The sequence below is a fragment of the Rhineura floridana genome, chromosome 5, assembly GCF_030035675.1.
Source record: "Rhineura floridana isolate rRhiFlo1 chromosome 5, rRhiFlo1.hap2, whole genome shotgun sequence".
NCBI lineage: Eukaryota > Metazoa > Chordata > Lepidosauria > Squamata > Rhineuridae > Rhineura > Rhineura floridana.
In genome coordinates, this window is record NC_084484.1 from 81,089,030 (window position 1) to 81,102,769 (window position 13,740).

Genomic DNA, 13,740 nt, shown 5'->3' on the forward strand with positions numbered 1-13,740 from the left:
TAACCCCTTTGCTTGTATGTTGGTCATAACTCACTTAAGTCAATTGATTTCAACGGTTTACTACATTACATAGTATTACATAGTCATATGCGACCTAGGAAAGCTTATAACCTGCTGCTTTCCCCCTCCAATATATGTGTTCAAAGTGGCTTACAAAATAAAATAAGAATAATCTAATCATGAAACTAAATACAAATGTAATAATATCTCAACATTAAAAATCAAGAGAACTAAAAGTAATTGGAGTGGGGGGAAGTAATGGGATGTATGAGGAAGCATAGTTTCAAGACCCTTTTTGAAACTAAAGGTGGCATTTAATACCTTGCATACTATCGTGATGTGTGCCTGCATAGTACAAGACTCTTAAAGCAATCACTTGACAGTGGAGTACTGACTTTCAGCAGATGGAGCTGTCAATTAGAGACTACAAATTGGAAATCATTCTGCTCCCATGGGTGAATTAGTGTGTTTATTCAGTAATTTTTAGTATTGCAGATTTTCCATTAGCAGCTGTGCTAAGCTGTTTTGATTAATGTGCATTGTCTCTGTCTTTACCCTTTCATCTTAGGAGTAGTATTTCTCTTTGGTAAAGTGAGGATTGAATCAGCACAGTCCTATGTGAGCTGTTGTGTGACAGTAAAAAATATTGAGAGAACTGTTTACCTACTGCCACGTGAATCGGTATGTCTTTTTATGTAGGAGACTTCTCAAATCATAAATGGTTTGTTTATGGAAAGTTGTTCAGGCAAAACGCATCATGACAAACAACTCCTGTTGATAACCTTCCACGATGTATTTGTAGAACAGGGTATGGATACCTTCTGTGTAATATGGGTTGGAATCGTAGATAAGAAAAATGAATTTGGATGAGAGTATTGAGTGAATTACTTAAGGCAATGTTATATAAAGAAACAATGAAACTAATAACATTAAATGGTAGGAAGAGGATTGGAAATGAAGTGATTTATGTCTCGTTGGTTTTATCAGTATGGTGAAAATTACATGCTTTCTAGAAAACCTAAGTTGTGCCACCTCATTAATTCCAAAACCCATTTCTTCAGTGAACTTGTTGGCATAGTTTTAGCTCCTTACTTCTTAATCCCAACTGAAATGAAGTCCATGTGTGAAGAGCTGTTTTGCTCACATTTATCCGTTATTGCCCCTCTCCTGCTCCATCTCCATATCTTAGGATAGGTACTGTCTCTGGGTTAGTCTATAATGGCTATAGAAATGATAATGAAAATCAACACAGCAAATCCTGTTTTTTTGATCATTATGAAATTACCTTTATCATGATTGCTAAATTTCTTCTTAAAGCGAATTGATATATCTTCTGGTAAAGAGACAGAGAATCCTGTAAATATGATGGACATTTATCAAGAATTTAATGACAGGATTGCAGAAAAATACAAGATCATGAAGTTCAAGTCCAAGGTTAGTCTTAAGTGTGGAGGGTACTCATTTTTCAGGCAGGAGAGACAGGTGTCAAGAAGTAACTGGGAAGTATTAAATGGTGCATGATGTCTATGCTTCTTTCAAGATAAACTGGTGGTGTATCTTACCTAAATAGCTAACATATCACTGAGGATGTGAAGTGTGGCAGATATTATCTCATGTATAAACCATGCTTCTGTCGTTAGAAGCAATAATCTGCTTAAATTTTTAAAAGCTTTAGTATGTTGTGTAAAAAAAAGAAATGCTGTTATACATACAGGGGCTGAGGTCAGTTTAATGGGCTGTTCCCACAAAGCTAAACTCATGTAAGATAGCTAGTGAACCTCCGCTCTCCAGATGTTGCTACACTGCAACTCCCATTGTCCCTGGCCAGTGGCCATGCTGTCTGTGGCTGATAGATGTTGGGAGTCCAACAGCATCCTGTCAGCTACAGATTGCACACTCCTGGTTGGCACTATGTAGAGAAACCTCAGTGAGCACAAGCTAAGTTTTGGGCTTCCTCCACATTCCCGACCCTTTGCAGACTGATGGGAGGAAGACTTTTGCCAATATTACTTCCACTTCAAGGAATCTTGGCTTATGTTGTCTGCAACCCAATAAGTTTCTTGGTTTAAAGCAAACAGTGATTACTTAAACAAGGCAGCTTTTTTAAAAAAAATTATTTATGATTTTCCAAAATACAAGCATATATTGCATATTTTGGATTCCAAAGGACTTGTACCTTACATTTTTTATAAGAACAACAATAACAAGAACCCACTAACATGTAATTGACAGATGGGTTGCCTTGCCCACCTGTCAAAGTTAGCCTGTGAGGTGAGGCCAGATAGAGATTTTGGAGTCAAAAAGGTTTTCCACCCGTGATCTAGAGTATCATTCAAGCTGAATAACTGTATGATTTATACAACTTGGCAATCTTCAGGATATATTTTAGGAGCATGAAAAGTTTGTGTTGCCACAAGATGGTTTTCACAGTTAAGATTTTGATGTAAAAAAAGTGGTAAACTTGGTTTTAACAGGGAAACGCTTATACAGTACCACTTTCATGCATCAATGCCTGATGAATATCTCAATCTGTATTTTGCACAGAAAGTAGAAAAGAATTATGCTTTTGAGATACCAGATGTTCCTGCAAAATCCGACTACTTAGAAGTTAGATACCCGGTGAGTAAATTGTACTGTGCTTTCTCTCTGAGACTGGTTCCCACATTGAGGAAGAAAGGTCTGCATATCTTATGTTTTAAGGCACACTATTTTTTTGTATGTGAAAAAGTCTTATGCTGAACTCTGATGATTCAGAATTTCTAAAATGGTGCAAATATTGCTCAGCTTAATTCTGTTTTTCTCTAATTAATGTCCCTAAAGCCCCTACAATAACTAAAGAGGAACTAGATTTGCCAGGAAGCTATTTTGAAGAAGCAGGTGGGCCATGGTGGCCAAAGGTTCCTGTTTGCCTCATTACTGCTTGGAAAACACATTTTACCCTCTCTAACCTCTGACGGCCGCCTCCTAAAAAATTGCACTGAGATTTTAGGGGCGGGTGTGGGTGTGTATTGGAGTGGAAAGAAGAGGAACTGGAAGCCTTTTTGTGCGGCAGACATCACTGGAAGTCACCATATGTGTACTGTATGCCTTACAGTTACAAATAAACTATCTGTATTGTCACAGGACATTAGGGGGCAGAGCATTCTTTGGTTTGTCATTCATACGTAAAGTTGACCTGCAGATTTAAAGTGTGTCATGCATGGATTGCAGCCCACCAGGTGTTTGATAAACTGCTTATTTCTGCTTAATTCCAAGCTAATTTATGAAGTACCTGGGCGGCTACATGTGGCTCAAGCACTTTGAATGTTATATGCCTAGCTTAAAGGGAGCTTGTATAGGCCTTTTCTGAGGTGTCTGATTTCCACATAGTTAAAATCTAATTTTACAAATTGGGAAAGCTATGTTGCAACATACAGTAAAATGGTTCATAAATATGCTTCAATTCTCAGGCTGAATTCGGTCGCCTTCCTCAAGACCTGAAAGGAGAGACATTTTCTCATGTGTTTGGAACTAACACATCTAGTCTAGAACTCTTCTTGATGAACAGGAAGATTAAAGGACCAAGTTGGCTGGAAATAAAAAATCCACGTATGAATATTTCATGTAGAATACCTAATAGATCACTTGTATGGATGTCCAAATGGAGTAGTGGTTGGGGCGATGTTTAGCTTGTTTAATGGTTTCCAGATTGAGAGGAAAATATTCTGAAAACAAAATTGTTAAGAGTTTGTAAATTTTCAGGTTAAAGTGAAGAGTGCTCCTTGCAGTCTTAGACTTGTAAACCTAATTTTATTTTTTAATCTTATTATTTTGGATTCGATTAAATCTGCCTATAGAAGCATCTCTTGGAAGTTGAAGTCCCCAAAATGGCATCTACTGTTCTGTCATATAACATCACATATAACTGTATAAATATATATATACATATATATGTTCTGTCATATAACACCACATATAACTGTATATGTGGCTTAATATAAATGTGTGGCTCACAGTTAAACTTAAAGTAGTTCATGTAACAAATCAGCTAAAGTAAGTTGTGACTATATTGCTATGGGCTGGTTTGCACATAATGCTAAAACTTGGATTAGCACTTCATGGACAAGCCTCTTTCCTCCTGCAGAGCTGGGAGGAGGATTTCTGCTGAATTTAGTTTCACTTTTAAAGAATCTTGGCTTAGCATTGCATACAGGCAGTGTCTTGTTTAAATAAACCCTGGTGAGTTTATATAAGCAGATTTCATAACCTCTGATCTGAAGCTGAATTATTATGAAACTGTCTAGAATTTGTTATAACTGAGGATCTTTGGTTTATATGTAATATTAACTAAACCTGACAGAATCCTCCTCCAAGCTGTACAGGGGGAGAGGGAAGCGTATAAGTCTAGTGTATTGCTTGGTGTCATGGCCCCCTCAGAGGACTCATCCAAGGAGGAAGAGGAATGGGAGATTGCAGACGCAGGAGAGGGGACAAGCAAGGAGACAGCTCAGGATCCTTTGCCAGACCAGGGGCAAGCCCCTGAGGGAGCCTGTCTGTCAGAGTTGGGAAGTGACCAGGAGGCTGCCCCTCCCCCAGCAGAGAGAAGACGCCAACAGGTGTTGCAACAACAAAGGCAATCAGCTCAATTAAGGAGCAGGAGAGCTCGCAAGAACACAGGCTGATTGTAAGCACCTGGCCTCGAACGCTGAGTATAAAAGAACTGGAAGAAAAGGACTGCTTGCTAGAGTCAATGTCAAGTCTTTCTGCAGACATCGCTCGTGCTCCCCTGTTGACCCGTGCGTTGGGCCCTGCCCTGCCTGATCGGATCTCTTGGTTCCTGGACCATTGGACTACCTTAAGGACTTGACTCCCCTGCATCCTCCTTCAGCGCTTCCCAAATAGTAAACACATTGACTGGCCCTGGTTCCTCCTGCCTAACAGATTTATGGTCTGGCCGGCATCTGGTATCTTTTAATTAAGTGTTAGCTGCTGTGAACCCACCGTGTTTGACAGATTGACTCTAGCCAGACCTGCAAATTAAGAGCAGCTGGGGCTGAGTTTTCAGCTATGGAGCAGCTTGTGCAGGAAAATCTCGTCCTGCGTTCCCAGGTTGACCAGTTAACCATAGCTGCGCAAGCCCCGCAAGCTCAGCAGGGAGCAGCCTCCCCTCCCACACTGGCCATCAAAGGGAAATGCCCAGTGGTTGCTCTGGAAAAGTTGTCTGGAGTGGCTGAGCAGCTCTCCACTTTTTGGCACAGACCCAACTTTATATAGACCTGAAACCTGAAGCCTTCCCAGATGACAAGATAAAGGTGGGATTTCTAATTAGTCTGCTGACCAGAGCAGCAGCGAAGTGGGCCACTCCCCTGCTGTTGGAGTACAGCCCAGTGCTGACTGACCTGACTGCCTTTACCCAGGAGCTCCGAGCCGCATTTGAGGACCCTGTGAAATCTGTCACCGCAAACCACCGCCTACACCGGTTAGGACAAGACTGATGTCCTCACACTGAGTATGTAACTGACTTCTGTCTGTTGCAACAGGCCTTAGCTTGGAATGAAGCAGCCTTCATGGATCAATTTCAGGAGGGGCTGTCAGATGAACTACTGGATGAGTTGGCTTGGGTGGAACGCCCGTAACCTTGAAAGTCTTGATTCACTTGTGCCTCCAGATCGATGGGAGATTGGAAAGCAGGTGAGCCTCTGCCCGCCTCCGACCAGCCCACAAAGACCCTGTCTCCACACCAGTCAACGTGGGCCTCTGGCCCACAGACCCCACCCCACCCGAGAAACCCATGCAACTGGGCGGGGCTTGATTGCTTCTATCCCCAGAGGAGAAGCAGAGGCGCAGGCAACAAGGCCTCTGCTTGTACTGTGGGGCCCCGGGCCATTTTGCAGCACTGTGTCCTGTTAAGAGCCCACCACCAGCAACCCCGGGAAACGGCAGCACCCTGGCCACGACAGGCCCCTAGACCGGGATGATGTTACCGTCAAGAGGGCCTGTCAACACAGCCCCTCCAGCCTGTCACCTGAATGTGTTGGTCACCCTGAAGATCCCTGAACAGGGGATCCTGCAAGTGGAAGCCATGCTGGATTCAGGCTCCACTAGCAACTTTATGGACATTTCCTTTGCCACCCTGAACCACATTCCACAACAGCATACCGCCCTGCCTGTACTGGTGGGAACCATTGATGGGCGGCTCCTGACCTCAGGACCAGTGGTGCAGGAGACTGCACTTGGATGATGTTGGCGGGACACTAGGAACAGATCCAATTCTACCTCGCAGCAGCCCCCCACTTCCCGTTAGTGCTTGGTCTGGCTTGGCTGAAGCAACACGATCTGTGCATTCAGTGGTCAGCAGACCAGATGTCCTTCCTTTCCTCACCGTGCCGAAAGGCTTGTTGGGTCCAGACGGAGCGGGCCATGGGTACTTCAGAAGAGGGCCCCAAACTGGACAAACTGCCGCACAAGTACAGGGAGTTCTGTGAGGTGTTTGGGAAGTGGAAGGCAGATTGGCTACCCCTTCATCGCCCATATGACTGCCTGATTGAGTTGGTACCTGGGACCAAAATTCCAGTGGGGAGGATTCATTCCTTATCCGAACCTGAATTGGTGGCTCTACGGAGTTCATTAATAAGAACCTGTGCCGGGGTTTATCTGCCCCTCTACTTTGCCAGTTGCTGCCCCAGTGTTGTTTGTAAAGAAGAAGTGTGGGGAGCTCCGGTTTTGCAATGATTACCGGGCCCTTAACTGGATCACTGTTCGGAACCGGTACCCTTTGCCTCTGATCCCAGAACTGGAGAGGTTATGTGAGGCCTGAATCTTTACAAAGTTGGATCTGCGGGGGGGGGGGGCTACAACCTAGTGCGCATTTGGGAGGAGAATGAATGGAAGACAGCCTTCCGTACCAGATACGAACATTTCAAGTATACCTTGATGCCGTTTGGTTTGTGCAATGACCCAGCGGTCTTCCAGCATTTTATGAACGATGTCTTTCGGGACTTCCTTGACCGCTTCCTGGTGATTTACCTGGATGACATCCTCATCTATTCCCGAATCCCCCAAGAACACGAGAAATATGTCCGAGCAGTATTGCAGCGTCTGAGGGAATACCACCTGTTTGCCAAGTTAGAAAAATGTGAATTTGATCTGATCACCGTTGACTTCTTAGGCCACCGTATCTCCCCCTCCGGTATCCAGATGGACCCGACCAAGGTGGAGACCATCCTACAATGGCAGCCCCCATGCTGTGTCAAGGACGTGCAACTCTTCTTGGGCTTTGCCAATTATTACCTCTGGTTCATCCCTCACTTCTCCGAGCTAACTGTGCCCATTCAGATCCGCTCCAGTTTAAAGATAAGTTCCACTGCACTGACGCGGCTCAGCAGGCATTTCATTGCCTCAAGGAAGCCTTTACCTTGGAGTCCACCCTCCAGCAACCCAACCCTGCTAGGCCCTTCATCGTAGAAGCCAATGCATCAGACAAAGCTGTAGCGGCAGTACTGCTGCAGCCAGTAGACAAGGGACACACTCTGCTTCTATATGGGTTTCATTCCTGGAAACTCATATCTTCAGAGAAGAACTATACTATTTGGGAAAAGGAGCTGCTAGCAATCAAGGTGGCTTTCAAGACATGGCGCCACCAACTAGAAGGGGCATGTCATCTGGTGCAAGTATAGATGGATCATCAGAACCTAGAGTACTTGCAGACTGCCCGACAGTTGAATCAGCGCCAAATCTGGTGGTCCCTTTTCTTTTCCTGGGTCAGTTTCACAGTCTCCTACTTTGCTGGCCATCAGAATAAACAAGCAGATGCGCTCTCCCGCAAACCAGAGTACCGGACTGAGTCAGGCCAGGTTCCCCTGTACCCTGTCATACATTGAGAAAAATTTGCAGCCACTCAGCAGCCCCAGTTCCTACTGGACCGGGTAAGAGAACACCAGCAGAAGGACCCGTATGTGCAGAAGCACCTGCAAGAACTCCCGTTAGGAACCCCAGCCACGGTTAGTCCATTCTCACTATTGTTAGTCCATTGCACCACTGGAACCAATTGTACAGAGGAGAGGTGTTGTGCCTGTGTCATGACAGCTGGCCAGCCGGGCACTTCAGAACCTACAAGACCCTCCACCTAGTGTTATGAGAGTTCTGGTGGCCCCAAGTCCATGCAAATGTCAAGGGCTACGTAGCTGTCTGCAATACCTGCCAGCAGGCAAAGGGCCGCCCCGGGAAGCCACCAGGGCCCCTGCTTCCACTCCCGACTCCCCCAGGACCCTGGCGGTCAGTCTCTCTGGATTTTATCACGGATTTGCCTGCCTCCAGGGGAATAACTACTGTCCTGGTAGTGATAGACCTGTTTACTAAGATGGCCCACTTCCTCCAGCTCCCAAGACTGCTCGGATGTTTCTTGCCCAGGTATTCCGTCTGCATGGCCTTCCAGATCATTTGATATTGGACTGAAGAGTCCACTTCACCTCTCGATTTTGGCAAGCCCTGTTTTGAACCCTAGATGTCCAGCTCCATTTGTCCTTGGCCTATCATCCTCAAACAGACAGTCAGATAGAGCGTACCAATGCTACGGTGGAGCAATACTTGCGATGGTATACCAGCTTCGGCAGGACAATTGGGTGGATCTGCTGCCTCTGGCGGAATTTGCATATAACAACTCTCTGCATGCATCAACGCAACAAACCCCATTGTTTGCAACTTATGGCTATCATCCCCCGGTTACTCCCATCAGTGTCACCTCCCTTTCCGGTCCCTGCCACAGATCTCATGCTGCAAGAATTATGGGCCATATAGGCAGTCTGGAAAAACCAGTTGGACCAGGCAAAGGAAGCATACAAACGCTTTGTGGACCGTCATCGCCAGCCTGGCCCTCCGTTGAAAGTAGGGGATTGGGTGTGGCTCTCCACCAAGTACTTGCGGCCCCAAGGGCTGATATGTACAGATATGTATAGATTGTGCCACTAGTCAAAAACCTCATCTGGATCACAGCCTAACCATGCACTTAGCATGGAGAATAGGGAGTTCATAGTTACTTCTGGGTTTAACATGCTTAGGATTCTGTTAAATGTGTGGCATTGCAGCTAGTAATACCAAAAGCTAGAGAAAAAATATACAATTAAATATTTTTGTTAAAACTGTATTATACAATGTTTAATCTTTATGCTAATTTTTAAATGCTAGATTTATTGAGTAAAAGTTGTTACAGTAATCCTTGTTTAAATACTGGATATTGAATTGAATAAATTTAGTATGTGGGTATGCTGTTGTGCATGTTGTAAAGATGGCTTCTGTATTACCTCAGAGCTCTCCAACCAGACTGTCAGTTGGTGTAAGGTGGAATTGGTGGCACTGAAGCCTAACTTGGTGACTGTGGTGAAAGATCTTCCTCCACCACCTCTTGTGATCATGTCTCTTAGTATGAAGACAGTTCAGAACACAAAGACTCATCGGAATGAGGTGAGTCGTGAACTCTGTTGCATACAGAAAAGAATTAATTCACAAGCTAAGTTTTCAGTAGCTGTGTGTACTACAGATTTCAAATCGTGAAACTGAAAGCACACGTCTAGTAGACTGTAGAGAGTGGATTGGATTGTGTCAGTCTGCTTGGAGTGTTTAACACTTAGAGATATTGCTGGAACTGTAAATACCCAAATGACTGTTCTTGGGCCATCTCTCTTGTTTTCAGTTTTTCTTCTAGTATTGTTACAATAATCATATATTAATCACTTTGGGAGGTTGTATGCCTGATAAATGGTGTATGTATATGTATATATGATCTAGTTGCAGTGTAATCAGCTATTTCAGCTGGTATCCTATCCTGAGGTAGCCGCATGGTGTGAGAAAAGAAAACAGGAACAAAACTGAAACAAAATATTTTTTAAATATTGGCATGTTTTGTGCACTAAGTATGGCTTCTATGTTGCCTTAGAGCTTTTTAACCAACCTGTCAGTTGATGTGCGGTGGAATTATTTAAAAAAATAAGCAAAAAAGAAAACGATGGGACTGATGCTTCAGGCATAGCAGTCTCTAAAAAGGAACTCCAAATTCTGTCATATATTGGCAGTGAACTTTAGCAGATCTTTAATCCCCAGGGTTGCCTACATGGCAGGCATCAGTGTACCCATCAGTACCTGTTTGGTGCCCATGCAAGGTCCCTAATAATTGTCCAGTAACGTTTCTCAGAAAACTGAGCATGTCCCCCTTTCCCATTTAGTTTTGATTGGTTGCTGACCATCCCTCATGTCCGTTCTGTGGACATGTGTAAAGAAGAGGAGAGAGGTCAACACAGTTTAGAGTCAGGAGCAGTGCTGATAAGCACTGGGGCTGTGATTTTTCCTGTGCAGTCTACAGACACCAGTGTAAGCTTTAATTTGATGGTGGTTTTGTAAAAATCCTGCAAATTCAAGAGAATCCATTTGATTTCTACTTTTATGCAAACCCTATGGATAAAGCAGTGTTTATGCACTGTTCTGTTTGTCTGGTGTGTCTGTGTGTGTGACCTGGGAGGGCATCAGAGGGGAAAGGAACAACGAGGGGCCTGAATGCCCTGGGGGAGTTTCCAGTGACCCTGCTGAAGTCCTTGTCATGCTGTGGAACAACGAGACACATTGATCTCTTAACACCATTGCCCCTAAGTGCCCCCTCCCTCATTCTGGAGCCCAGTTTGCACCATGGTACACCAGAGAACTAAGGGCAATGAAACAGGCTGGATGACAGCTAGAGTTGCAAGTGGCGAAAGACATGCTGTGAGGCAGATTGGGGACAAATAAAACAATGTAACAGTGCCTACTGTGAGGCAGCGAGGGGGTGAAGAGGGCCCACTTCTCTGTCTCCATTGTCCCCTCAGGTAGCTGTCCAGTGGAGCTTTGTTATATTGTCTGGGGTCTGCTAACATCAGTTCCAGTAAATGGATTTTTGAGCCTTTGGAAGCCCAATGAATTGTTTGCAAGGCACTTTGAGAGTAAAGTTGCCTGCCTCTGTAGCGATCTTGATGCCCCATCCACATTTACTGTAGTCCCCAGTGAGGTGTCCAGTGCAATGTCTGCTGCAACGTTTTGGGATCAGTTTCAATTGATGCAGCCTAATGACGTGGACAAGGTGCTTGTGATGATGCGCCCAGCAACGTGTCCTCTTGACCCTTGCCCTTCTCGGTTTATTAAAGCTTGCTGAGGGGATATGGCCAAGTGGATCCAGGATGTGGTTACTGTGTCTTTGCGGGAGGGAGTGATCCCAGCTTCCTGAAAGAGGCGGTGATCCAACCACTCCTGAAAAAGCCCACGCTGCACCCATTGGTTTGTGACAACTACTGCAAATATCCCTTTTAGGGAAGGTGATTGAGAGGGTTGTGGCGCAGCAATTGCAAGTACTCTTGGATGAAACAGATTATTTTAACCAATTCCAATCTGGGTTCAGGCCTGGTTATGGGACTGAATCGGCCTTGGTTGCCCTGATGGATGACCTTTATCAGGAGAAGGATAGGGACAGTGCAACACGGTTGTTATCATTTGATCTCTTAGTAGCTTTTGATAACATTGATTATGGTATCCTTCTGAGCTGACTTGGTAAGATGGGTATCGGAGGCACTGTTTTACAGTGGTTCCGATCTTATCTGTGGGGTCCTTTCAGAGAATAAGCATTGGGTGATTGCCTTTCGGTCCCCTGGCAGTAATGTGGGGTGCTACTCAGTACCGTCTTGTCTCCCATGCTGTTTAACATCTATATGAAGCTGTTGGGAGCAGTCATCAGGAGATTTAGGGCAAAGTGTCAGCAGTATGCTGATGATACCCAGCTCTGTTTCTCTATAACATCTGAATCTGGAGAGGTCATGCAAGCCCTGGACCAGTGCCTGGATTCACCAGTGGGCTGGATGAGGGCCAATAAACTGAGTCTGAATCCTAGCAAGATGGAGCTGCTGTGAGTTGATGGTTCCAGAGTCTGAATAATTGGTCAATTTCCTGCTTTCGTACTCCCTCTGAAAGAACAGGTCTGTAATCTGGGGGTGCTCTTGGATCCATCTTTGTTGCTAGAGGCCCAGGTGACCTCAGTGGCTAGGAGTGTCTTTTACCAATTTCTGCTGGTAAGGCAGCTGCAGCCATTTCTGGACCATGATAGCCTGACCGCTATTGTCCATGCACTGGTAACCCCCAGGCTGGATTCTTGTAATGCGCTCTATGTGGGAGCTGCCCTTGAGGTTGGCTTGGAAGCTGCAGCTGGTGCAAAATTCAGTAACATGACTGCTCACTGTGGCCGGATATCGCTAACATTTTATCCTGCTGCTGAAAAATTGCACTGGCTGCCCATTAGCTGCCAGCCCAAGTTCAAGGTTCTAGTTTTGGTGTACAAAGCCCTATGTAGCATGGGTCCAGGATACCTGAAAGACCATCTTACCCCTTATCACTGCGCTCTGCAGGTGAGGGTCTCCAGCAGATACCATCTTATCAGGAGGTCCGTTCCACACAATGTATCAAGTGGACCTTTAGTGTTGTGACACCTACCCTTGGTAATTCCCTCCTCTTAAATATTAGACAGTCACCATCTCTGTTTTCTTTTGGGCGCCTACTGAAGACTTTCCTCTTTCAACAAGACTGTTAAGTAGAGACCTTATCCCAGTCCGCATCTGTGGTAGACATGGTTTTTAAGATGTTTTTAAAGATTTTTTGAAAAGACACTTTTAGGATGTTTTATTTTTAAAATGTTTAAATGTTTTGTTTCTGAGATGTTTTAAGATGTTTTTAGTATTTTGTTCTTTGTTTGCTGCCCTGGGTTCCTTCTTGGGAGGAAGGGCAGGATAGAAGTCTAATAAATAATAATAATTCTCAATGCGCAAGGTTCGTGACCCCTGCTTTGGGAATCCTCTCCTCTCTTCTTGCATTCGTCATGGTTTTTAATAAATGTTAGCAAAAAGCCTGTTTGAATGCTTAACTTACCCCTGTTTTGAAAGGGTATGTTAACAGTTTTTATGAAAATTAGATTTTTGTCCCCCGTCTTCAAAACAGATTAAATGAAGAGAGATGGAAGTGTATATTCTCATTTTAGTTGTTACATTCTCAGGCAAGGTGATTTTCATTAGACTGAACTTGTATGAAATGTGAAAAAATAAGATCATGACTCAGATTGCATGTCACATCAAATCATTGTTAAAATAAACTGGTTTAATGTGAACTATTAATGTGCTGGAACACACTGCTGAAATTGTGGGTCCTGTGCTCCTCTCCTTCTGCTGGGGAACAAGCTGTGGGCTGTTTTGTGTCCTCTAAACCTGGGCTTGTGATTTGTTTTCCTGCTTCTGCTTGTGGTTTGTTTGGAGAGAAACCAACCACAAGTCTGGGTTTGGAAGACATGACCAAGTCAGACTGTAGTTTATCTCTGCCAGTGTGGCAGGAACGGGAGGAGCAAAATGCCTGCTGTTTCAGCAGCATGTATTAGCATGCTACTCGTTCACATTAAACTATAGTTTATTTTAAATTTGGTTTAGTGATGTTATATGCAAACTAGGCCACTGACTGCTGATGCAGGAGTTTGTTTCCTCTTTTAAGTAATATGAGTTGTACATAGGAGTTGATTTTATCATTACAAGGGGGGATTGTAATCAGGGCTGTGGAGTTGGTACGCCAGACCTTCGACTCCGACTCCTCTATTTTTCTGCTGTCCGACTCCTTCATAAATGGCAAATGTATATTAACTAGTAATAACAAATTTACTGTAGTAAAATGGTAGCACAAGGCATTTCATCACCACCATGTGAATCCAGAGCTTGG

At 44.3% G+C, this 13,740-nt stretch overlaps 1 protein-coding gene across 10 annotated transcripts in view; it reads left to right on the forward strand.

Annotated features, from left to right (window-relative positions):
- Window positions 1-13,740, forward strand: part of POLA1 (DNA polymerase alpha 1, catalytic subunit) — a 314,094-nt gene that overhangs the window by 15,532 nt on the left and 284,822 nt on the right. For all 10 annotated transcript variants that reach the window (XM_061627350.1, XM_061627352.1, XM_061627351.1 and 7 more), the window contains exons 11-15: window positions 569-681; window positions 1,318-1,434; window positions 2,545-2,619; window positions 3,450-3,588; window positions 9,284-9,438. In XM_061627350.1, coding sequence (XP_061483334.1) covers window positions 569-681; window positions 1,318-1,434; window positions 2,545-2,619; window positions 3,450-3,588; window positions 9,284-9,438 — 599 coding nt within the window. The remainder of the gene's footprint in view (window positions 1-568; window positions 682-1,317; window positions 1,435-2,544; window positions 2,620-3,449; window positions 3,589-9,283; window positions 9,439-13,740) is intronic.